This window comes from Macaca nemestrina, chromosome 7 (genome assembly GCF_043159975.1).
Source record: "Macaca nemestrina isolate mMacNem1 chromosome 7, mMacNem.hap1, whole genome shotgun sequence".
Lineage (NCBI taxonomy): Eukaryota > Metazoa > Chordata > Mammalia > Primates > Cercopithecidae > Macaca > Macaca nemestrina.
In genome coordinates this window covers 127422703-127448667 of record NC_092131.1, presented here as the reverse complement: position 1 = coordinate 127448667, position 25965 = coordinate 127422703, and the positions used below count along the sequence as shown (strand labels likewise).

The 25965-nt window shown below is 44.5% G+C and overlaps 1 protein-coding gene across 2 annotated transcripts in view; it reads right to left on the bottom strand.

Moving 5' to 3' along the window:
• Positions 1-25965, bottom strand: part of LOC105470181 (uncharacterized) — a 318425-nt gene that overhangs the window by 26106 nt on the left and 266354 nt on the right. For both annotated transcript variants that reach the window (XM_071101026.1, XM_071101027.1), the window contains one exon: positions 7628-7695. In XM_071101026.1, coding sequence (XP_070957127.1) covers positions 7628-7695 — 68 coding nt within the window. The remainder of the gene's footprint in view (positions 1-7627; positions 7696-25965) is intronic.

Genomic DNA, 25965 nt, shown 5'->3' with positions numbered 1-25965 from the left:
GTCTCGATCTCCCGACCTCGTGATCCGCCCGTCTCGGCCTCCCAAAGTGCTGGGATTACAGGCTTGAGCCACCGCGCCCGGCCTAGTCTATTTTTCTACTTCTTTTTGAGGGACAACTTAGGTAATTTCCATTTCTAAGCTTTCAAATGTATGTAAAAGTGGGCCAGCATGGGCCGGTGCAGTGGCTCACACAGCACTTTGGAAGGCCAAGGTGGGTGGATCACTTGAGGTCAGAGTTCCAGACCAGCCTGGCCAACATGGAAAAACCCCATCTCTACCAAAAAAAATACAAAAATTAGCTAGGCATGGTGGCGCACACCTGTAATCCAAGCTACTCGGGAGGCTGAGGTGAGAGAATCACTTGAACTGGGAGGCAGAGGTTGCAATGAGCAGAGATTGCACCATTGCACTCCAGCCTGGGCGACAGAGCAAGACTCCATCTCAAAAAAAAAAAAAAAAAAGTATGTAAAAGTAGTACACAGTATTTTTCCTACCTCTAATTATGCCTTATTATTCTCAATATTGTATCTTCTCCCCCTCCCCCAACACATTTGCCAATGGTTTATTTCCCCTTTAAAAGAAAAAAAGAACAACTTTATTTTTTTTAGAGCAGTTTAAGGTTCACAGCAAACATGCACAGAAGCTACAGCTTCCATAAAACCCTGCCCCAACACACACACATAGCCTCCCTATCAACACCCCACACAGAGTGGTATATTCGATGAACCTACATTGACACACCATTGTCACCCGAAGTCTGTAGTTTACATGAGGGTTCATATTTGATGTTGTACATTCTATGGGTCAGGACAATTGCATAATGATATGTATCTACCATTACAGTATCATACAAAACTGTTTAGCCAACCCCCACCCCCCCAAAAAAAAAAACTGTGCTGTTGACTATTCATCCCTCCCTCTTCACTAACCCCTGGAAACCCCTGGCAATCACTGATCTTTTTTTTTTTTTTTTTAATACTTTAAGTTCTAGGGTACATGTGCACAACATGCAGGTTTGTTACATATGTATACATGTGGCATGTTGGTGTGCTGCACCAATTAACTCATCATTTACATTAGGTATACCTCCTAATGCTATCCCTCCCTGCTACCACCTCCCTATAATAGGCCCCGGTGTGTGATGTTCCCCTTCCTATGTCCAAGGGATCTCACTGTTCAATTCCCACCTATGAGTGAGAACATGCAGTATTTGGTTTTCTGTTCTTGTGACAGTTTGCTGAGAAAGATGGTTTCCAGCTGCATCCGTGTCCCTACAAAGGACACGAACTCATCCTTTTTTATGGCTGCACAGTATTCCATGGTGTATATGTGCCACATTTTCTTAATCCAGTCTGTCACTGATGGACATCTGGGTTGATTCCAAGTCTTTGCTGTTGTGAATATTGCCGCAATAAACATACGTGTGCATGTGTCTTTATAGCAGTATGACTTACGATCCTTTGGGTATATCCCCAGTAATGGGATGGCTGGGTCAAATGGTATTTCTAGTTCTAGATCCTTGAGGAATTGCCACACACCACTGATCTTTTCATTGTCTTCATAGTTTCGCCTTTTCCAGAGTGTCACATAGGTGGAATCATACAGTATACAGTCATTGCAGATTGCCTTATTTCATTTAATAATACGCATTTAAAGTCCCTCCATGGTTTTTCATGGTTTGATAGCTCATTTCGTTAGCACAGAATAATACCACACTTCTGGATGTACCACCGTTTACTAATTCTTTCATCTACTGAAAGACAACTTGGCTGCTTCCAAGTTTTGGCAATTACGAATAAAGCTGCTATGAACATCCATATGCAGGTTTTTGTGTGGACAGTCTTCAACTCATTAGGGTAACTATAAAGAAGTGTTGATTGCTGAGTTACATAGTAAGAGTACATCTTGTCTTGTAAGAATCTGCCACACTGTCTTCCATTTTGTGGCTGTACCGTTTTGCATTCCCACGAGAAACGAATGAGAGTTCCTACTGCTCCACATCCTAGTCCACATTTGGTAGTCAGTATTTTGATTCTGGCCATTCTAATAGGCATGTACTGCTATCTCAATGTTGTTTTAATTTGCATTTCCCCTAGGACATGGAGCATCTTTTCATTTATTTATTTGCAATCTGTATAACTTCTTTGGTGAGTTGCCTGTTAAGCTCTTTGGCCCACTTTTTAATCAGACTGTTTCCTCACTGTTGAGTTTAAGAGTTCTTTGTATATTTCGGACAATAGTCCTTTGTTCCATGTGTCTTTTGCAAATATTTTCTCCCAGTGTGTCGCTTATCTTCCAGAAAATTCATGTCAAAGATCTTTATCTTTTTTTGTTGTTGTTGTTCTCTAGTTCATTAATATATAATTTTATCTTAAATACCTTTTCTACTTTCTTTGGGTTTATTTTTCTAACTTCCTGTTTCAAAGACTTGGTCCTTTTTTTTTTTTTTTTACCTCATTCTCTTGTTTCTATTTTTCTTTTTTTTTAAGACAGAGTCTCACTCTGTTGCCCAGGCTGGAATGAAACGGAACAATCTCAGTTCACTGCAACCTCCGCTTCCCGAGTTCAAGCCATTCTCATGCCTCAGCTTCTACCTCCCGCATAGCTGGAATAACAGGTGTCCATCACCATGCCTGGCTATCTTTTGTGTTTTTAGTAAAGATGGGGTTTCACCACTTAGGCCAGGCTGGTCTCAAACTCCTGGCCTCATGTGAGCCACCTGTCCTGGCCTCACAATGTGCTGGGATTACAGGTGTGAGCCATGGTGCACAGCCCAGTTTTTTACCTCATTTTTTTTCTAATAAAAACTCTTAAGACTGTAAATTTCAGCCACATCTCGTATTTGTATTCTCATTATTTAATTCTAATTATTTTAATGTAAGAACAAACAGAGAGATAAAGCAAAAATTATACCCACAAAACAAGAATAAAGTTATTAAAAGGAATAAGATGGACACTGTTGAATAAACAATTCAATATGGCTATAAAGCAGAATGGATGCAGGAAGAAAAGCAAGATAAACTGAGGAATTTTCACAGAACAAAGTCAAAAACAAAGATGAATACAGTCACTGGCACTTGCCCAAGGGTTGGGGGTGGGGAGATGAATACAGAAGTTATTTTTTAGAAAGTTAGAAGACATGCTGGGTGCAGTGACACACGCCTATAACCCCAGCACTTTGGGAGGTGGAGAGGGGCAGATGACCTGAGGTCAGGAGTTTGAGACCAGCCTGGCCAACATGGTAAAACCCCCTCACTACTAAACATACAAACATTAACCGGGCGTGGTGGCGGCTGCCTATAATCCCAGCTACTCAGGAGGCTAAGGCAGGAGGATCCCTTGAACTCACAAGGCAGAGGTTGCAGTGAGCCGAGATGGCACCACTTGCACACACTCCAGCCTGGCTGACAGAGGCAAGACTCCATCTTGAAAAAAAAAAAAAGTTAGAAGACATGGAAAGAGATCCAGAAGTTTCAACACGGATCCAGGAATTCCAGAAAGCATCAAGAGAATGGAGAAAAGATATGCTGAACAAGTAACAGCTAAGAATTTCCAAAACCAAAAATATGAATTGTCCGACTTAAAGGGCCCAACTGTTTATGTTTTTAAAACTCACATCCAGAAATATTACAGTAAGTTTCAGTATATTAAGAGTTTCTCTTATAGGACTCAAAGTTTGTCACATATGAAACAATTTATATTACAGGATATATTCTAGAGGAAAAACAGAGTATTTACAAAAAAAATAGTGGTATGCAAAAAGCGAGTTAGCCAGAAAAGGGGAGGAGGGGTATTATATACATAGATAGTAAAAACGCTTACAATCGAATAAAAAATTCAAATATCGACTGGGCACAGTGGCTCATGTCTGTAAGTCCAGTATTTTGGGAGGTCAAGGTGAAAGGATTGCTTGGGTCCAGGAGTTTGAGACCAGCCTGGGAAACATGGTGAAACCTTATCTCTACAAAAAATACAAAAACTAGCTAGGTATGGTGGTGCGTGTCTGTGGTCCCAGCTACTGGGGTTGCTGAAATGGAAAGATTGCTTGAACCCAGGAGGTCAAGGCTGTAGTGAGTCGTGATGTCACCGCTGCACTCCAGCCTGGGTGACAAAGTGAGACCCTGTCTCAAAAAGAAAAGAAAAGAAAAAAAAAAAATCAAACATCAACTTATCAAAGTGATAAGGAAAAGGAAAGGACAAAGAAAAAATTGATGCTACACTTTTTGTCTTATACAGAGGATGGATTAAAACTTCAAGTATATATTATTATAAACTTTTATATAGTTTTCAGTATGCACATACAAATTGTAAAAGTGACTAGAAAAACTGAAATAGAATACATATATAACTTTGAAATTATTCGAGAAAAAGGAAAATCTGATGAAGCCAACAGAATAAGCGAGCAGAAAACATAATAAATATAAAGCACAACTTAAAATGACAGTAATTTAATCTAAACATTAATTATAAAACATGAATATGTTAATCTTGGATATTAAAAGATAATAGTTTTTTCATTCAGATTCTTTTAAACATCACCTACATAGTACTTACAAAAGATACTCCTAAAACCAAATAACCCAGAAAGGTTGAATATTTAAAAAATGGAAAAGATACATCTGTCAAATGTATTAAAAAAAGAAAAAAAAAGTGTAGCAGTGCTAATAGCAGACAGCACAAAATATGATGTGAAAATCATTAAATGAGACAAAAAGATATTGCATTTTGATTTTAAAGACACTGTTTAAAGACTGAATTAAATCTTTTAGGTACCAATAGCTTATCTACAGAAACTACAAGGAGAAACTGAAACATTCACATACTCAGAAGTTTCCCAGAAACCTCCTTTTAATTTTAAATTCACACTTACCACCTATTTTTTTTAGAGCAGTTTAAGGTTCCCAGAAAAACTGAGCAGAAGCTACACTTCCCATATTAAGTACAAAATTTAGTATATTAAGTACAATAGTACATAAATATTCAGTACAATATTGAATGGAAAAATATTTTCAGCAATGTTATAAGACAAAATTCAGAACGTCTTGGAGATACATTAACATGAGAGAAACTTGGGTAAATCAGTGTTAATTCATTAGCGTTTCAGAAGTAAACGATAAAAACTCTTTCTCCTAATAGAGGTGTCATAAAATAAAAAAACCTGAAAGTAAATATTATGAAAATTAAGAAACACCACTGACGTCAAAAAATATGGTCAGGGTTGGGCGCAGTGGCTCACACCTGTAATCCCAGCACTTTGGGAGACTAAGGGGGGGCAGATCACCTGAGGTTGGGAGTTCGAGACCAGCCTTACCAACATGGAGAAACTCCATTTCTTTTTTTTCTTTTTTTTTTTTTTTTTTGAGACGGAGTCTCACTTTGTCGCCCAGGCTGGAGTGCAGTGGCCGGATCTCAGCTCACTGCAAGCTCCGCCTCCCGGGTTTACGCCATTCTCCTGCCTCAGCCTCCCGAGTAGCTGGGACTACAGGCGCCCACCACCTCGCCCGGCTAGTTTTTTGTATTTTTAGTAGAGATGGGGTTTCACCATATTAGCCAGGATGGTCTCGATCTCCTGACCTCGTGATCCGCCCGTCTCGGCCTCCCAAAGTGCTGGGATTACAGGCTTGAGCCACCGCGCCCGGCCGAGAAACTCCATTTCTAATAAAAATACAAAAATTAGCCAGGCGTGGTGGAGGGCGCCTGTAATCCCAGCCACTTGGGAGGCTGAGGCAGGAGAATCACTTAAACCCAGGAGGTAGAGGTCGTGGTGAGCCGAGGTCATGGCATTGCACTTCAGCCTAGGCAACAAGAGCAAAATTCCATCTCAAAAAAATCCAAAAGAAAACAAACAAACAAAAATCTGGTCAGAATGCATAAAAAGAAACATCAAACTAGTTGAACACATTATCCTTCATGAACCGTGGGAAAGCTTTATACAGTATGTGTTTGTTTTGTTTTGAGATGGAGTCTCGCTCTGTTGCCAGGCTGGAATGCAGTGGTGCGATTTCGGCTCACTGTAACCTCTGCCTCCCGGGTTCAGGCAATTCTCCTGCCTCAGCCTCCCAAGTAGCTGGGACTACAGGAACGCACCACCATGCCCAGGTAATTTTTGTATTTTTAGTAGACACAGGGTTTCACCATGTTGCCACGATGGTCTCAATCTCTTGAACTTGTGATCCACCCGCCTCGGCCTCCCAAAGTGCTTGGATTACAAGCGTGAGCCACCACACCCGGCCTACAGCATGTGTTTAAGACTTAAGTTTTGAAGTCCAACAAACCTGTGTTTGAGTGCTAACACCTTGTGTACAAAACTTAGATAAAAAATTGAAGCTTCCAACCTTAGTTTCCACATTAAATGGGGATAATAGTTTCTAGCCTCATAAAGCTATCAGGAGGATAAAATAAAATGCTTGATAGAGGGCTCAAAAATTGATAGTTATTATTGTTACTATTAAATTATGAAATTGTAATTGAATAGTAACAATAGATTTTATTATTTACAATGTAATTTAATAGATGCAAGGTGTATGAAATGGGGTATTATTTAATATGTTTTATGAAGTATTCTCTGAATTTTAAAATCAAATGAGAAATACTTTCCATTTATTTATATAATATATGGATTCTCAGTTCCCAACAACTAGTTTCAATATTTTATTAAATTTAGAATTGATAATGAAATAAATATAAGTTGTCAACCTACCACCATTAACAAGTGTCCCAAATTTCCAATCTAAAGAGCAGAACAAGGTTAAGAATGACAATACAGTCATTCTCCAGTCCCACTAATTTCTTCTCTTTTAGAACTATAAAGATTTTCAGAAAGAAAGTATTTTTTAAAACCCAATGGAACAGAATCCTGCCCCAAAACCAGAGAACTAGTCCAAGCACCTGATCTGGTGGCCAGAAAAGCCTAAGCAACTTTTCAATTTTGCTTCTACTGAATAAATGTTACTAATGTGCCTGACATAGTTTTTTTGTTTTTGTTTTTGGTTTCTTTGAGATGGAGTCTCGCTCTGTTGCCAGGCTGGAGTATAGTAGCACGATCTCTGCTCACTACAACCTCTGCCTCCCAGGTTCAAGTGATTCTCCTGCCTCAGCCTCCTGAGTAGCTGGAACTACAGGCACACACCACCACACCCAGCTAATTTTTGTATTTTTAGTAGAGACGGGTTTCAGCATGTTGGCCAGGGTGGTCTCAATCTCTCGACCTCATTATCTGCCCGCCTCAGACTCCCAAAGTGCTGGGATTACAGGCGTGAGCTACCACGCCTGGCTGAGCAAGAAATCTTTTTAAGTAATTAAAGGAGGATCTTATTCATATACTCCAAGAATGTTATCAGGTGCTTTTTTTCTCTACCTGCTTTTAGTTCTTGGTACCCAAGAGGATAAATGTAGAAGATACTGAAGCACCACCCCCAAACACACATACTCCCAAATAAAAAGAAATATTAAGCCTGGATTCCCTAACATTAAATTTACTGCAAACTTTACAAAAGGGGAATACAAGAAATTAAAGCAGTCACTAGTTGCATACATTAATCAATTCCCTTACTTGATTCTTATCAATTCGGTTCAACAGGCTTTCTGTGTTATTTCTAAGCACAAAGGCGATGATATAGTTCCTTACCTTTCCATTAGCTTCTCTTGATCCCAATTGAAGTGGCTAAGGAGTATTCTTGTGATAGTTGCTGGATTCTAAAGAAGGAGGGGAAAAAAAAGTCATTTTAAGGTAATAACACTTCATTGACATTTAGTGAACTCCTAGGTTGAAGTTAAATTTCCATAATACTCTACCCAAATTTCCATCCCTAGGGTATTTCTTTATTCCTCTAAGAAAATATATTTTAATGATAAGATCAAGACTATTTAAACATAGTCTGCCACACTACTATGTCACATTTCTTTAGGATTCAAAATAAGCCAAAAAGAAATTACACAAAAAGTAAGTTAGGCGCTGTCTTAATCGCAAAAAAAATAATTTCAACACACCGCCACATCAGCACACTAAATGTAATCAAGACAATTTTTAAAAGAAAATTTCCAACACTCAGACACGATCACATGCGCCTATAGTCCTAGCCACTTGGGAGGCTGAGGCAGGAGGATCTCAGGCCCCAGAGTTAGAGTCCAGCCCGGGCAACATAGTTAGACCCAGTCTCTTAAAAAAAAAAATCATTTAATACCTTATGCACTGAATAGTTTCAAATGCGTTCAAATCACTTTTAAGTTATGGGCCGGGCACGGTGGCTCAAGCCTGTAATCCCAGCACTTTGGGAGGCCGAGACGGGCGGATCACGAGGTCAGGAGATCGAGACCATCCTGGCTAACCCGGTGAAACCCCGTCTCTACTAAAAAATACAACAAACTAACCGGGCGAGGTGGCGGGCGCCTGTAGTCCCAGCTGCTCGGGAGGCTGAGGCAGGAGAATGGCGTAAACCCGAGAGGTGGAGCTTGCGGTGAGCCGAGATCCGGCCACTGCACTCCAGCCTGAGCCACAGAGCGAGACTCTGTCTCAAAAAAAAAAAAAAAAAAAAAAAAAAGAGAAGGATTCTTCACAGATATTTAAGCAAAATTAAAAAATACTGTACCACATAGTAGTTTACAAGGTAAACTTTTAGGCTGCTATTTCAAGAAGGAAAAGTTACCACTATGAAATAAAACAAAACCAAAGTTTACTGCCTTATCATTCAATGCTGTCACAGATATCTCCATTTACCGTAAAACTAGTGAGCTTACTATTTGTGTACAAATTTTAACTCAAAATGCAATGGGGCCTAAGAAATCAGCAAGGCCTGACTCAAAGATATGAGAGCTAGTTACAATAGCAGAAGTGGAACCCAAACATGGATCTGCTTATTTGTGTCTCATATATAATTTTACTACATCAAATAACCTTCCAAGAAAGATCTCTGTGGACTAAAAACACTTTACTTCACCACAGGCGGGCCATAGTTAGCTACAGATTTAAAGTAAACTCGTATAAAAATAGTGCCATGAAAGAAATGTATGTCAATTGTTTTCAACAGTACCATTTGTTACAGAAAAATTTACTCACATGCATACTCCCCTCCAAAAGCCAAAGATACGGATACTCACTTACTCATCTTAGTACATTTTGCTAATCTATCTAGGTACTCCTTACTTCTTTGGACTCACACTCCCCTAAGAATCTGTCTTTAACAGACCACTGCAGATAGACGCCACCCATCTATAAGAGTTAAGATGTGAAAAGAAATATTTTAACTGATCCTAAGTTATACATATATTTGTAGAGAATACAGAGACACTGTCATCTCCAGCTTTCTTAGAAATGTGATCTAAAACTTTTTTTTTTAAAGAACTGAGTTCAGTAAGTTTTAACAAGAGGATTTGCCTACAACTGAAATAAAGTCACTAATTAAGATTTAGCTATATGTAAAATAAGAGCAATAATCCATCAATCGAGAGACTTAAGTCTCCTGTCATTAACTAAAATTGCATGACTACAACTTTGTGGCATCCAGCACACTATATTTTCTACCACTGGATAGGGTGTTTGGGGTAAAATATTTCAGGAATTGTTAAGAGCCTCAACTTGCAAAAAGGGAAAAAAGAGAGGGGAGGCAGTATAACTTGATGTTGCTAGTGCCAAACCTGTTATTGGTTTATCAAAAGTAAATATGGTAAGTTTTATTAAAACAGATTCCTAGTTTCTACCACCATACTTTTATTTAATACGGTTAGGGCAAAGGCTCCCTAAATGTGCTCACTGCCATGTGAGGCATGACACGTAGGAGACTCAAACTGTAATTCCATGCTTCCGGCTAGGGGAATAAAGAAGGCCCCTGGGAGCTGAAGAATATGGGTGAAATCACTGATGGTAAGAGACAGAAAAGTAGATCCCTAAGTCTGTGGGCCCAGCTGCAAGCTATCTATATATACGCAGAACAGATCCAAAGAAGTGTAAGGTAGGCTTTCACAATAGAACTAGGATATAAATCACTGCTCAAATGCTAGATCAACCAAAGTGGGAATGGGAGGGGCAAATGCAAACAACATGGCAAAGACTTTGAAAACTGAACAGATAATGGAACCACTGCCTATATAAGAAAAGAAAGAACTTGCAGGTATAAACTAACTACGTTGATTTGTCTACTAAAACAAACAAATCTTCAACTTTCTCTACAGCATTTCAACAGGACTCAGAATCTCACAATATTCAAAATGTCTGGGATAGAATCTAAACTACTAAACACAGCAAATACGAAACCAAAAAACTGACCAATTCTTAAAGCAGAAGGTAATCAAGAGATGCTGACTTCTATTTAGATGACCCACATATCATAATTATCAGAGACTTTTAAAGCAGTTATTTTATCTTTATTTTTTATTGCTCTTGTTGACCAGGCTGGAGTGCAATGGCACAATCTTGGCTCCCACAACCTCCGCCTCTCGGATTCAAGCAGTTCTCCTGCCTCAGCCTCCCAAGTAGCTGGAATTACAGGCATGTGCCACCATTCCCGGCTAAATTTTTTGTATTTTTAGTAGAGATAGGGTTTCTCCATGTTGGTCAGGCTGGTCTCGAACTCCTGACCTCAGGTGATCTGCCCGCCTCGGCCTCCCAAAGTGCTGGGATTACAGACCAGCAGTTATTAAAACCATGATCCATTAGGTAAAAAATGAACACCTTAAAACAAATATGAAATTATCTTTTCTGTTGTTTTTTTGATGGAGTCTTGTTCTGTCATTCAGGCTGGAAGGCAGTGGTGCGATCTAGGTTCACTGCACCCTCCGCCTCCCCGGTTCAAGCAATTCTCCTGCCTCAGCCTCCCAAGTGGCTGGGATTACAGGTGCATACCACCACGCCCAGCTAATTTGTTTTTCTTTTTAGTAGAGGGTGAAACCCCCTCTACTAGTCTCAAACTCCTGACCTCAAATGATCCACCCACCTTGGCCTCCCAAAGTGCTGGAATTACAAGCATGAGCCATTGTGCCTTGACAAAATTCTCCTTTTTTTTTTTTCTGAGACAAGGTCTTGCTTTGTTGTCCAGGCTGGAGTGCACTGGTGCAATCTCAGCTCACTGCAGCCTCAACCTCTTGGTTCAGGTGATTCTACCAACTCAGCCTCCTGAGTAGGTGAACTACAGGCAAGCGCCACCATGCCCAGCTAGTATTTTGTATTTTAGTAGAGACAGGGTTTTGCTATGTTGCCCAAGCTGGTCTCAAACTCCTAGACTCAAATGATCCTTCCACCTTGGCCTCCCAGAGTGCTGGGATTATAGGCATAAGCCACAGAGCCCGGTCTGAAATTCTCAAAAAAGAAAGAGTTGACTATTTTTTTAAAAAATGGAAATTTTAGAACTCACTCACTGGACTGGCTCACTATCAGAAAGAAGATGACAGAAGAGTCAGTGAACTTGAAGACATGGCAACAGAAATTATCCAATCTTAACAAAAGAGAGAAGAAATATTTTTTTAAAAATGTACAATCTCTCAGGGCCTATAGGATATCAAAAGGTATCAAGCTAGAATTCCATATTCACTAAAAGTATAGTTCACAAATGAAGACAAAGACATTATCAGACAAAAAAGCAAAAAACAGGTTAGGTGCAGTGGCTCACGCCTCTAATTTCAGTGCTTTGGGACACTGAGGCAGGAGGATCACTTGAGCTCAGGAGTTTGAGACCAGCCTGAGCAACATGGTAAGACCCCGTCTCTACAAAAACTACAAAAGATTAGCTAGGTGTGGTGGCATACGCCTGTAGTCCCACTAGCTGAGGAGGCTGAGGCGGGGGGATCATTTGAACCTGGGAGGTTGAGGCTGCAATGAGCTGTGATCACATCACTGCACTCCAGCCTGAGCAACAAGGCAAGACTCTGTCTTAGAGACAGACAGACAGAGAGACACAGAGACGAGAGAGACAGAGAGAGAGAGAAAGAGAGAGAGAGAGATTGAAACCTGCTCTAAAAGAAAAGCTGTAAGAAATTCTTTGGGTGGAAGGGAAATGATATGGGGGTAAGTAGAATATTTTGAAAATTTCAAATAATCCAAAAGGCAGAAAAAGGAGGAACAAAGAGAAAAGTAATTTTAAAAGGCCTAAATCTAACCATGTAAATAATTACATCAAGTGTAAATGTTCAAAACAAACCATTTCGAAGCCAGGGCAACCGCTCAGATTTTTTTTCAAAAAAGGGCAAAACTATATGCTGTCCATAACAGCTCAGTTTTCAATGTAAGGATTGATATATACAGATTAAAAGTAAAAAGACGGGAAAAGATGTATCATGCAAACACTAATCACATGAAGGCTACAGTGGCTATATTTCTATCAGGCAAAGCAAACTCCAGAACAAGGAAAATTAGCAGTAATACCTTCAAAATAAAGAAAAAACTGATAGAAATCAAATAGATGATTCCACAATTATACTTAAGAGATTTCAACACTCCTCTCTCAGTAATCCACTGAATACTATGTAGACAGCCTACTTCCAAATTAAACCATCTTTTGTTAAATCCAGGCTTGAAAGAGGAAATCTCAAAGAAAATTAGAAAATATGTCGAACTAGACAAAAATGAAAATACAACATATCAAAGTTGTAGGACATAGCAGTGTTTACAAGAAAATTTATGACATTAAATGCTTATATAAGAAAATCAGAAAGATCTCAAACACTTCAGGAAGAAAAAGAAAAACACAAATCAAGCAGAAGAAGGGGAATAAAGACAAGTCAATGAAAAAAAAAAAAAAAAAAAAAAAAAACCACTACGAGAAACAAAACCAAAAGCTAGTACTAAAGATCAATGAAACTAAGAAAACTCTACCTAGGACAATAAGCAAATACTACAAACTCTTTGCCCATTAAATTCATCAATTCAATAAAACAGGCCAACTTCTCAAAGACACAAACTACTAAACCTCACTAAACAAGAAACAGGTAACACAAATGCTCCTATTACTGATTAAGCAAACTGAGTATGTAATTAACTCTCTTTAACAAAGAAAACTCATGGATCAAAAATGGTATCACTGGTAAATACCACTAATCATTCAAGGAAGAAAAAACAAATTCTACACAACTCTTTCAAAAACCAAAAGAGGGACCACTTCCCAATTCCTATAAGCTCACACTGATATCAAAATCCAAAAGAGACATTTCAAGAAAATTACTCTATGAAAAAAGATGTAAAAATCCTCAGCAAAATATTAGGAAATGCAATCCAGCAATACATAAAAAGGATAATTACACTGCAACCAAGTGGGGTTCATCCCAGGATTGCAGGGATAATTTTAAACATTCAAACTTCAGTTTAATTACCATACTAAAAGCCTAATGAAGAAAAGTCATAGGACAGGATATAAAGCATTTGACAAAATTCAACATCCACTACCATAAAAATCTCTCAGCAAACTAGGAATAGAAGAGGCACTTCTAGGCCAGGTGCCGAGTCACTCTTAGTCAACTCTGTACTGGAGTCTTACAAATACAATATGGCAAGAAGAAGAAATAAAAGAAATTGGAAAGGAAAAAAGCTGTTTCTAGTCAGATGACTATGTATGTGGCTATGCAGAAAATCCCATTAATGTACAAAAAATTCCTAGAAGAAATGAGTTTAGCAAAGTCCAGGGCCAATATAAAAAGATTAGCTGGGCCGGGCATGGTGGTTCATGCCTATAATCCTAGCACTTTGAGAGGACAAGGTGTGTGGATCACCTGAGCTCAGGAGTTCAAGACCAGCCTGGCCAACATGATGAAACTGCATTTCTTCTAAAAATACAAATAATTAGCTGGGCATGGTGGTGGACGCCTGTAATCCCAGCTACTCGGGAGGCTGAGGCAGGAGAATCACTTGAACCCGGGAGGCAGAGGTTACAGTGAGCCGAGGTGGCGCCACTGCACTCCAGCCTGGGCAACAGGAGCGAAACTCCATCTCAAAAAAAAAAAAAAAAAGAAAAGAAAGAAAGAAAAGATCAGCTATATTTTTACATACTAGCAATGAATAACTGAAGATCAAAAAAATTCAAAGTGCCACTTACAATAGCACCAAAACCTCAAATATGTAGGTATAAATTTAGTATGTGAAGAACGTGTACACTGAAAACTGCAAAATACTGATGAAAGAAATTTTAATAAGACCTAAATAATGGAGAGAGATGCCATCCGATTGGAAAACAACATAGTTAAAATGTTAATTCTTCCCAAACTGACCTATAGATTCTACTCAATGCCAATCAAACTCCAAATATTTTTTGATAAATATCAAAGTGATTCTAAATTTTATATGGAATACCAAGGAAACTAGGATGGCCAAATTTGAAAATTTTGAAAAATTGTAAAACACAACACCTGATTTCAAAACATAACTATGAGGTTACAGCATTGGCAAAAAGATACACAGATCAAAAGAATGGAATGGAGACCAGAAATAGACCCATATAGAGAGCAAAACTGATCTTTTACAAAAGTGATAAAACAATTCAACAGAGAAAAGGTCTTTTTTTTTTTTTTTTTTTTTCTGAGTCGGAGTCTCACTCTGTCAGCCAGGTTGGAGTGCAGTGGCGTGATCTCCGTTCACAGCAAGCTCTGCCTCCCGGGTTCACATCATTCTGCTGCCTCAGCTTCCCTAGTAGTTGGAACTACCACGCTCGGCTAATTTTTTTTTTTTCTTTTCTTTTTTTTTTTTTTTTTTGAGACGGAGTCTCACTCTGTCGCCCACGCTGGAGTGTAGGGACGCAATTTCGGCTCACTGTAAGCTCCGCCTCCCGGGTTCACGCCATTCTCCTGCCTCAGCCTCTGGAGTAGCTGGGACCACAGGCGCCCGCCATCACGTCCGGCTAATTTTTTGTATTTTTTCTAGTAGAGATGGGGTTTCACCATGTTAGCCAGGATGGTCTTGATCTCCTGACCTCGTGATCTGTCCCCCTTGGCCTCCCAAAGTGCTGGGTAGTACTTGAATAATTAAGATGTACATACTTTTAAAATGTACTTCAGCTCACATTTAATACAAAATTAATAATGGATCACACCCAAATGTAAATCAGACTATAAAACAGAGAAAATGGCCAGGCGCGGTGGCTCATGCCTGTAATCCCCGCACTTTGGGAGGCCGAGGCGGGCGGATCACGAGGTCAGGAGATCGAGACCATCGTGGTTAACACGGTGAAACCCCGTCTCTACTAAAAAATGCAAAAAATGCAAAAAAATTAGCCGGGCGTGGCGGCGGGCGCCTGTAGTCCCAGCTACTCGGGAGGCTGAGGCAGGAGAATGGTGTGAACCCGGGAGGCGGAGCTTGCAGTGAGCCGAGATGGCGCCACTGCACTCCAGCCTGGGCAACTAGGCGAGACTCCTTCTCAAAAAAAAAAAAAAAAAAAGAACAGAGAAAATGTTTGTGACCTTGAGTTACACAAATAGTTCATACATACATCAAAAGCACAATCCCTAAGAGAAAACGGATACACTGAAATCCATCAAAAGTAAAAGATACTGTTAAGAGAATGCAAGATATCCCACAGACTAGAAGATACCTGCAAATTACATTTCTGATGAAAAATCTGTACCTAGAATAATTTTTTAAAAATCTAAAAACCTAACAATAAGAAAATAAAAGCCCATTTTAAAAATGGATTTACGATTCCATTTAAATGACACAGTGGAAAAGGCAAAATTACAGGGCTCAGGCCAGCAGAGGTGGGAGGTGCCTATAGTCCCATCTACTCAGGAGGCTGAGGCAGGAGGATCACTTGAGCTAAGGAGTTCAAAGATGTAGTGTGCTAGGATCCCATCTGTGAATAGTCACTGCGCTCCAGCCTGGACAACATAGTGAGGCCCCATCTCTCTTAAAAAAAAAAAGGGGGGGGGGCTGGGGTGGGGGATTGGTGTCACACCTGTAATCCCAACACTTTGGGAGGCCAAGGCAGGAGGACTGCTTGAGCTGAAGAGTTTCAGACTAGCCTGGGCAACAAAGCAAGACCTCTACTAAAATTTTTAAAAAAATGATCCAGGCATGATGACACACATGCCTATAGTCCCAGCTACTCTAGAGACTGAGGTGAATAGGATCCCTTGAGCCCAGGAGCGCAAGGCTGTAGTGACCTATGATCGCGTCACTGCATTTCAGCCTGGGCGAAAGAGGAAGACCCTGTCTTAAATGAATGAGTGAAAATAAATAGAAATAAGGATAGGGTACAAATCCAGAGCTGCCAAATATTAAGGGTGGGGGAGGGTCTGACTAAACAATGGGGTAGAAAGAAATCTGAGGGGTGATGGTGAGGGAAAACTGTTCTGTAAGTTAACTATCGTGGTGCTTATACAACTTGAGGCATTTATCAAAACTCAGAGAACTGTATGCTCCAGTGTAAATTTTCTTGTATGAAACTTAAAACATAAAGTATTCAACTATAAAAGTAATCTAGCCTGCATTGGAACACCTGTAGTGAAGTTCTTTTAAAAAGAACAATGTGGGCCAGGCGTGGTAGCTCACGCCTGTAATCCCAGCACTTTGGGAGGCCGAGGCAGGTGATCACCTGAAGGCTGACCAACATGATGAAACCTTGTCTCTACTAAAAATACAAACATTAGCCGGGAGTGGGGATCCACGCCTGTGGTCCCAGCCACTTGGGATGCTGAGGCATGAGAATCACCTGACCCTGGGAAGCGGAGGTTGCAGTGAGCTGAGATCAGGCCACTACATGCCAACCTGGGCAACAGAGCAAGACTCAGTCTCAAAAAAAAAAAAAAAAAAGGGAGGGGGGTGGGGAGGCCAAGCACAGTGGCTCACATCTGTAATCCCAGCACTTTGGGAGGCCAAGGCGGGTGGATCACCTAAAGTCAGGAGTTTGAGACCAGCCTGACCAATATGGTGAAACCTCATCTCACCTAAAAGTACAAAAATTAGCCAGGTATGGTGGCGTATGCCTGTAGTCCCAGCTACTCGGGAGGCTGAGACAGGAGAATTCCTTGAACCCAGGATGCCGAGGTTGCAGTTAGCCAAGATCGTACCACTACACTCCAGCCTGGAAGACAGAGACTCCGTCTCAAAAAAAAAAAAAAAAAAAAAAGAACAATGAAAGTAAAAGGGAATGCTGAACAGGAGAACACAGATTTGAAATTACTTAGTGCCAAGCACAATGCTAGAGACTTTAGATACGTTTCATTTAATCCTCACATCAATATTTTATTCAAGTTAGGTATGATTTACATTTTACAGATGAGGTTACAGAGGTTAAGTGTCTTGGTCCACTTAAGATAAAATAGGCGGCCGGGCGCGGTGGCTCAAGCCTGTAATCCCAGCACTTTGGGAGGCCGAGACGGGCGGATCATGAGGTCAGGAGATCGAGACCATCCTGGCTAATACGGTGAAACCCCGTCTCTACTAAAAAATACAAAAAACTAGCCGGGCGAAGTGGCGGGTGCCTGTAGTCCCAGCTACTCGGGAGGCTGAGGCAGGAGAATGGCGTGAACCCGAGAGGAGGAGCTTGCAGTGAGCTGAGATCCGGCCACTGCACTCCAGCCTGGGTGACAGAGCAAGACTCCGTCTCAAAAAAAAAAAAAAAAAAAAAAAAGATAAAATAGGCTAGTAGGATTTGAATATATGGAGAGATTATTTTTTAATTTGGGATTATAGCACCACTCCCTGCAAGGACTTGTCAAAGGAGAGAAATTCACTTCGGTGTGCCACCAAAACTGATAGTTTAGTGAAAAGCCAATTCAAGCTCTTGGCTGAAATAAAGAACTCTTCATCCTTTTTAGAGGATATAAACAAACCAAACAACAGTTTGGGTAAAATCACTATAATTAGAAAACTAGTACTATTACTAGCAGCAGTACATTTTAACTTTTAGGACAATAAAACATCGTCATCCTCCAGCTGGGGCCAAGGGGTTTGGGAACAAAGGGGTGGGCCTGATCCCAGTGTCCCCACCCTTCTTGTCAAGGTGCTAAACTGGAGGGCGTTCCTTGGGTACTGACTTTCCCAGAAACTCAGAACCAGAGAGGGCCAGGCACCAGCCCATGGTCACACAGCCAGGCGCTTCTTCCCTCCTAGACCCCCAAGGACTGGACTTGCAGGGCTGGGACAGAGGTGGGGTGGGGAAAAGCAATGCCTTGTCAACCCATGCAGGGAGCCCTACTCCCACCCCCAAGATGTATAAAGTTGAGGAACACCCCTGCTCCCACATCCATGCTCACTCAGGGCTCTGCTCCAAGTGCTTGGCACTCACACCAGCCTCCCGCCCTCCATGTCACAGGTATCAGTCTCATTTACAGAGGGGAAAATGTTGGTCAAAAGCCTCCCCAAGCACACACCGCTAGACCACACAGAGGACTTAGATGCAGCTGAGGGTTCTACAGTCTCTGCTGTCCCTTCTCCCACTTGTGCTGCCAGGGACCACACTCTGGAGAGGGAGAAACGAGAATGAGCTGGGTGCTCACACATGGGGCATGGGGGACTACGAAAGGGTCAGCTAGGAGGAAAGGGCAAGGTCTGATCCTGTATGTACACATCACACAGCCCGTGGAGTCAGGAGACCCAGGGCCAGGTCCTAGCTCTGCGGCTGCTCGGCATGTGACCGTGGTTAAGTCGTCTCCCTGGACTCTCCATGTACTCCGCATGCTGTGTGCACCTTCTAGAATTAGTGTGGACACTGGCTGGCCTCATACTTACTGCGTAGGTTGCAGACCCCAAGTGCTTCTGCAAGGGGCTCTGCTTCTCCTCATAAGAGTGGCACAGGCTGGCCACGTGCTCTGGGGGTAGAACGGAGTAGCTCTGGAGGTAGCAGGTGGGAGCTGGGCTTGGGTTCCTGGCCCAGACAGGGAAGGGAACACCACAGGGTCACAGGGCCTGGCCCCCTCTCTAGCAGCCCTTGGCCCACAGGCTGCCCAGCTGCCCACCCACAACCCATACTTTTGGGCAGCCCCAGCTGCTGCAGTTCACTGGACAACCATCCACCATCGACACTGTGTTTGGCCGCACTGGAGAGGATGAAACTCAGCACTGCCACTGTGGCCTTCACATTGCCGTACTCTAAAGGACCCATGGGTGGGACAGGGGGTGTCACTGTGGGCCCAGCCACCTCCCTGTTGCCCTCTTAACTTCAGCTCAAAGCCCCAGGCCCCCTGAAGCCACAGGCACTGCTACTGCTACACCAGGAGCTGGCAGAGAACAGGAAGGTGGGACTGTCAATGTCTTTCTTTCCCTCCTGATTCTCCACTAGGGAAGGCAGGTTAAGGATGCTGCTGGGAGGGGTGGTGGGGCCCCTCTGTACCAGGCACCAGGTCGAGGTCCCAAAGTTGCCTGGGGCCTGTGGACTCAGCGGGGTACTCACCAAACTTGGCATCAGCCTTGAGCTTCAGGATGTTTTCATACCATGGGGAAAGGTGACCTTAAGAGGGTGCCATGCCCCTGTTCACCAGCCCCTCATCCACAGCCTGGGTCCTGCGATAAGGAACAGACAGGCTGGAAAGAAGTATGGGAGGTGCCCAGAGAGGTTGACAGACTGGGTTACCCATCTCCCTGGGCCTAGTGCAGAGTTTCAGGGCACTGGGGGTCATAAGGTCATGGGACAATGGGGTGCTGGGTCTTGTACTCACATCAATCCCCCGTCCCAGCAGCTCTTTAGTACCTGGCTGCAGAGCAGCCGCAACTTCACAGAGGACTGGAAGGGAAGTCCTTACATCAGCCAGGCTGGCGAACCTCACCCCTCCTTCCTGGGGACTGGCTCAGAGGAGGCCAGCCACTGATCACGGTCACAAAGCATGGTAGCACAGGCTGAGAGCACTGAGGCCCTAACCTTAGAGAAACCTCACCATCCTCTACACCCACAATCCCCAGCCCAGCACCCCTCCTCCACCCAGACTAGACCCTGTGCACTCAACCATCTTGGCCAGCGTGCTGATCTCAGCCAGGACCCAGTCGCGACGGTCCAGATCACCACAGAACCGGAACCTCTGCAAGGGAGGGAGGCAGGTAATCAGGCTGGAGGGAGGGCTGAGGTGTGGCCGGGATCCGTGTGTCTCCCACACTGCTGCCCAGCAGGGACCCTGGTCCCCATCATAGGTGGATACCCTCTATCCTCTTGTTCTCCCCTATCACCAGGCTGTTGAGTGAACTCACTCCTGACCCACCCTGCCACCAAACCCTGCTCTGAGGTCTACTCCAGGCATTCCTCTGCTCAGCAAACATCAATTGAGTGCCTTCTCTGTGCTAGCTCCCACTCTAAGTGCTGGGGTACAGCAGGGGACAAAACAAAGTCCTGGGCCTCACAGAGACGAGTGACCTCTCTCCCCTCTTCCCCATACCCACACAAGTCCAGCCACTCCGGCTTCCCTGCTGCTGCTCAGGGACACCGGCCTTGCTCCCTCCTCCATGCCTGCTGCACTCTCTACATGTCTTGTTATCCTTTATTTCATTCCACTCTCTGCTCAAGTGACACTTTATAAGACCAGTCCGCCCCCGCCCCTGGTATTTTTGTTTTGTTTAAAGACAGAGTCTCGCTCTATTGCCCAGGCTGGAGTGCAATGGTGAAATCTTGACTCACTGCAACTTCTGCCTCCCAGGTGCAAGCAATTCTCCTGCCTCAGCCTCCCAAGTAGCTGGGACTACAGGCATGTGCCATCACGCCTGGCTTTTTTTTTTTTTTTTTTTTTTTTTGGAATAGAGACATGATTTCACCACTTTGGCCATGCTGATCTCAACCTCCTGACCTCAGGTCATCTGCACACCTCAGCCTCCCAAAGTGCTAGGATTACAGGCGTGAGCCATTGCACCCTGGCAGGCTGACCCTTCTTGACCATACTTCTTAAAATAGCCCCTCACATAAGGAAATTTTGGGGTCCGGTGGATGTGTTCATTAACTTGACTGTGGTAATCCAAAAGCCAGGAAGATTTGGTCTTTACTTGTCCAGCCTCATCTTTCTCTAACCTCCAGATGATACTCTCCCAGCTATGGGAAATGCATTCACTCCTGGGGAGCCATGCTCTCTCTCACCTGAATTCTCTGCACATGCAGTTTCCTGTCTGAAGACACACACCTCCCACCCTTGCCTCCCAACCCCTGGTACACAAACTGTACTTCAGCCAGCCAGCTCCTACCATCCGCCTTTAAGGTTGATGGCATCCTCAGGAAACCCTCTTAGCACTACACACTAGGCGCAGTTAGGTCTCTGCCCCTGGAACCTTTTTTTTTTTGAGGCAGAGTTTCGCTCTGTCTCCCAGGCTGGAGTGCAGTGGCCGGATCTCAGCTCACTGCAAGCTCCGCCTCCCGGGTTTACGCCATTCTCCTGCCTCAGCCTCCCGAGTAGCTGGGACTACAGGCGCCGGCCACCTCGCCCTGCTAGTTTTTTTTTGTATTTTTTAGTAGAGACGGGGTTTCACCATGTTAGCCAGGATGGTCTCGATCTCCTGACCTCGTGATCCGCCCGTCTCGGCCTCCCAAAGTGCTGGGATTACAGGCTTGAGCCACCGCGCCCGGCCTGCCCCTGGAACCTTTACTGTGACTGCCGATTCAAGCCTCCGATTTCCCTTTCCATCGCAGCTCAAGTCCTCCCAGTTCCTAGCACACTTCATGGTATAGACTAGGCGCTTAGAACATACGGATGGATGGATGGATGGATGCATAAGTCTCAAGCCCAAAACTACTACTTTCTGGGTCTGGAAGGAGAGGAAGGGCTTCCGAACATCCATCCGTACCTTCTAAGCGCCTAGTCTATACCATGAAGTGTGCTAGGCACTGGGAGTACTTGAGCTTCCAGGGAAGGGGAAATCGGAGGCTTCAATTGGCAGTCATAGTTAAGGTTCCAGGGGCAGAGACCTAACTGCGCCTTGTGTGTGGTGCGAAGGGGGCTGATTCTAAGCACGTTCTTGTACAAGCCCCACAGCAGGGCTGGGGAAGAGGCTGTCCTTGGGAGGTCCTCTTGGGGCTGGGACCTGAAAGGACTCCTAGCTCCAGAGGAGCCCCACTTCCTGCCTTGGGAGGCAGGGGCCCTTCCTTCCGCCAGGGCACTAAGGCACGGGGACTCTGAGCTGGCCCTCTCTGTCTTTCCCGTCCCCTACCCCCGCACCCCGTCTCAGGAGCGGGATGGCGGCGGACTTTTCTCTACCAGACCCACAGCCCTCACGCCCGCACACACTATGTTTGCGGAGAGGCCAGTGCAGACAACCTCCACCCTTTTCCGGAGCCGCTGGCGCCCCCTCATTCCCGCTCCAGCATCCCATGCCTCGCTTCACCCCTGGTGCCTCATCATCGCGCCAGGAAGCCAGGGCCCGGGAATTTCTTTTCCTGGTGGCGCCCCAGGTCAGCTGAGTCCATTATCACGTGACTGGGACTAACGTCCTCTGGGAGAGAGGGGGCTGCTAGGAGTGAGGCTGAGAGCAGACGGTAGCCCACCGGAAGTGCCCGGGACGAAGTGCTGGCGTCCCCTCCTCCTTCTCCCAGAATCCTTCCCTGGGAAAAAACCAGCGCCAACCGCCCGTTTATCTGACAGTGGAAGTTGTTTGTTTGGTAGGATCCCAGGAGCCAGGGAGATTCAGATCATTGCCATGTTTTCCACTGTTAAGCGAATAGCATTATACACAGCTGCGGACTGTGGCAAAAGACATTTTTGAAACTATTGAACTGTACTACACATACAGAAAATTGTACCTATTAGAAATATAAAGCTTAATAAGCTTTCATCAACTGTAGACCTCACATAACCAGCACCCAGATAAAGAAATAACCAGATAACTTCTTCAAGTGCATGGGTATTTTATTTCATTTTGATGAATCGTCTAGGTACCTAGCAAAAAGGGCTGTCATAACTAACATGCTCAGGAAAACTCCCTACAGCTGTAACATCAATAGATGCATATCTTAATTTTTGCCAATCTGATGGAGAAAAAAAATCGGTTGCTTAGATTGCAGTGGTAGTCTGCTTACTGGTAACTTTGAGCTAATGGGTAGTCTAGACCAACTATGTTTCTGACATTGACTTGAAGAGGCAAAAACTAAAAGACAAAACAACAACAAAAATATATTACAGAATAGACTAATAACCGAAGAAGAAATTGAATACAGTCGTCGCTTAGTAACCTCAGGATATTGGTTCCAGGACCCAAGAGATACCAAAATTCACAGACGCTCAAGTCCCTGATATAATATGGCAGCAATACTTGGGGCTCCAAGTCCAGCACACAGTCCCAGCAGGGCCAGGCGGGGTGGCCAGGTTGGCACAGGCATCAGGTCCCAACCTCCTTCCCTCTTTGCCAACACTTAGACCAAGGAGTTCATCTTCTCACAGCTGCTGTCCAGCCTGTACTCACGTGGGGACAAGAACATGCTGATGGACAAGGTGGCACAGCAGGCACAGTGGTGCAACGAGATGCTGTGCACACACCACGTGCTGAGGGAGGCACCCGGCATCATCGGTGACATCAACACGAACACCATCAGCATGCCCATGGGGGTCCATGGATGACTCCTGGCTGCAGGTGCAGAGTGTCCCAGCCGGACGCAGGTACCAGGGCTGGCCCCCACAGCCCCAAAGCCCCCCAGACTCCATGGATGAGCCTGTGAGCTCTTGGAAAAGGCTCCATACCCAAGGTGGCAGACGTGGGTGCTCTCTGAAGCTGTCACAGAGGGCAGAGAGCTCGTGGTTTATGGTGTAGGGGCCGGGAACTTGGAGGGCATTGTGTGTGGGGCTGGACTCTGAGGTGGCCAGAGGCCCAGGAACGTCATCCTGGGCACAATGTACCTGTCATGCAGTCTGAGCCATGCTGCCAGGGCAGGGTATCCAGCTCCCAGCCTGGGAGTGCCGAGAGCCGAATCCACTGCAGAGCAGTGGTGATAGTCAGGGTCCCACCTCCTCTATCTATTGGCAATCCAGTGGCGATCTAGGATAAAATATTGAGAGTCCCATACACATGGTGATCCCACAACACACCTCACAGGCCAAGCAGGAACACACAGCCCCCTTCCCTCCCTCCAGGTACCATCATAGCTGCTAGCGTGTGACTGAAGGCAGGGTCTCTGGCCCCCGCTGAAGCACTCCCGCCAGCCAGCGGGCTCCTGCACCTTGGCCTGTTGCTCCTAGGGGTTGCCTGTGCTATTCAGCCAAGGGGATCACAGTGCCCGCCTGCCCAGCTGAGCTCCACCTAGTGAGCCCACCAGCCTCCCCTGCCACGGACTCTCCCTCTTCTGATTTCCCAGCAGGAAGGACCCAGCCTCACCTATGGGACCTGTAGCCCCCCTCAAGCAGCTAATGCTCCCCTCTTAGACTTATAAGTCTATAGCTAGTGGCATATGCCCTCCCTGTCTTACCCAGGGTCTGGGTGTTTCTGACCACCCAGAGAGGCCTCTGGCACTCACTCCAGCCATCCATCCCTTTTAGTTTCACCATCCTGGGTCAAGCAGTGTTCCTTCTCTATCAGGCCTGGTGGCTGTTGGGTGGGGCTCCCCAAGGTGAGAAGTGGCCCTGGGCCAGTGGGTTGGAAGAGAGGGTGACCAGAGAACAGGGAACCCCGAGGGGGCTGGGCATTGGTCTGAACTGAGGCCCACCTCCTGGGTACTGTGGGTCAGGCCAGTGTGTGTGGGCTGGGGAGGGCCGCCGCAGTCCCCAGGCACTACCTGTGAAGCTCCGGCTCCTCCATCTTCCTCCCCTTTTCCTTCCAGCCCCTCTTTTCCAGGAACCTTGCCACACCTGCACCTGCACGCTCCCCTCCGCGGCCCTCCCACAGCTGCCGCAGCACGCCCGTGCTCTGTGCTTGCCTCACCAGCTCTCTGCTCACTTTTCTCTCTCCTGTTTTCTCTCTGCTTCTCTCCAACTGCCAGCTGATGGGGTCAGGAAGTTCATCCGGACCTGAGAGCCCCAGGCCCACTTCGACCTCTAAACAGATCCACCTCTTCTCGGAGGCTTCCCTTTCCAAGCCTGCCTGGGCGAGTGTCCTGTGACTTGACAGTGGCTCCCCAACCCCAAAGCCAGCCCCCTTCATCTGTGACTTAGTCTGTTGTAGTGCTGAGCTGACACATCCAGGTGTGACCGTTCCTGAAAACTTGTGCCCCTCTGTGGTATGCCCGGCCCTGTTCTATAAATATCCATAAATACTCTGTGGTATGCCCTGCCCTTTTCTATAAATACCCATAAATACTCTGTGGTACGCCCTGCCCTGTTCTATAAATACCCGTAAATACTCTGTGGTACGCCCTGCCCTGTTCTATAAATACCCATAAATACTCTGTGGTACGCCCTGCCCTGTTCTATAAATATCCATAAATACTCTGTGGTACGCCCTGCCCTGTTCTATAAATATCCATATATACTCTGTGGTACGCCCTGCCCTGTTCTATAAATATCCATAAATACTCTGTGGTATGCCCTGCCCTGTTCTATAAATATCTATAAATACTCTGTGGTACGCCCTGCCCTGTTCTATAAATATCCATAAATACTCTGTGGTACGCCCTGCCCTGTTCTATAAATATCCATAAATACTCTGTGGTATGCCCTGCCCTGTTCTATAAATAGCTATAAATACTCTGTGGTATGCCCTGCCCTTTTCTATACATACCTATAAATACTCTGTGGTATGCCCTGCCCTGTTCTATAAATATCTACAAATACTCTGTGGTACGCCCTGCCCTGTTCTATAAATATCTATAAATACTCTGTGGTATGCCCTGCCCTGTTCTATACATACCTATAAATACTCTGTGGTATGCCCTGCCCTGTTCTATAAATATCCATAAATACTCTGTGGTATGCCCTGCCCTGTTCTATAAATATATACAAATACTCTGTGGTACGCCCTGCCCTGTTCTATAAATATCTGTAAATACTCGGTGGTATGCCCTGCCCTGTTCTATAAATATCTATAAATACTCTGTGGTACGCCCTGCCCTGTTCTATACATACCTATAAATACTCTGTGGTATGCCCTGCCCTGTTCTATAAATATCCATAAATACTCTGTGGTATGCCCTGCCCTGTTCTATAAATATCCATAAATACTCTGTG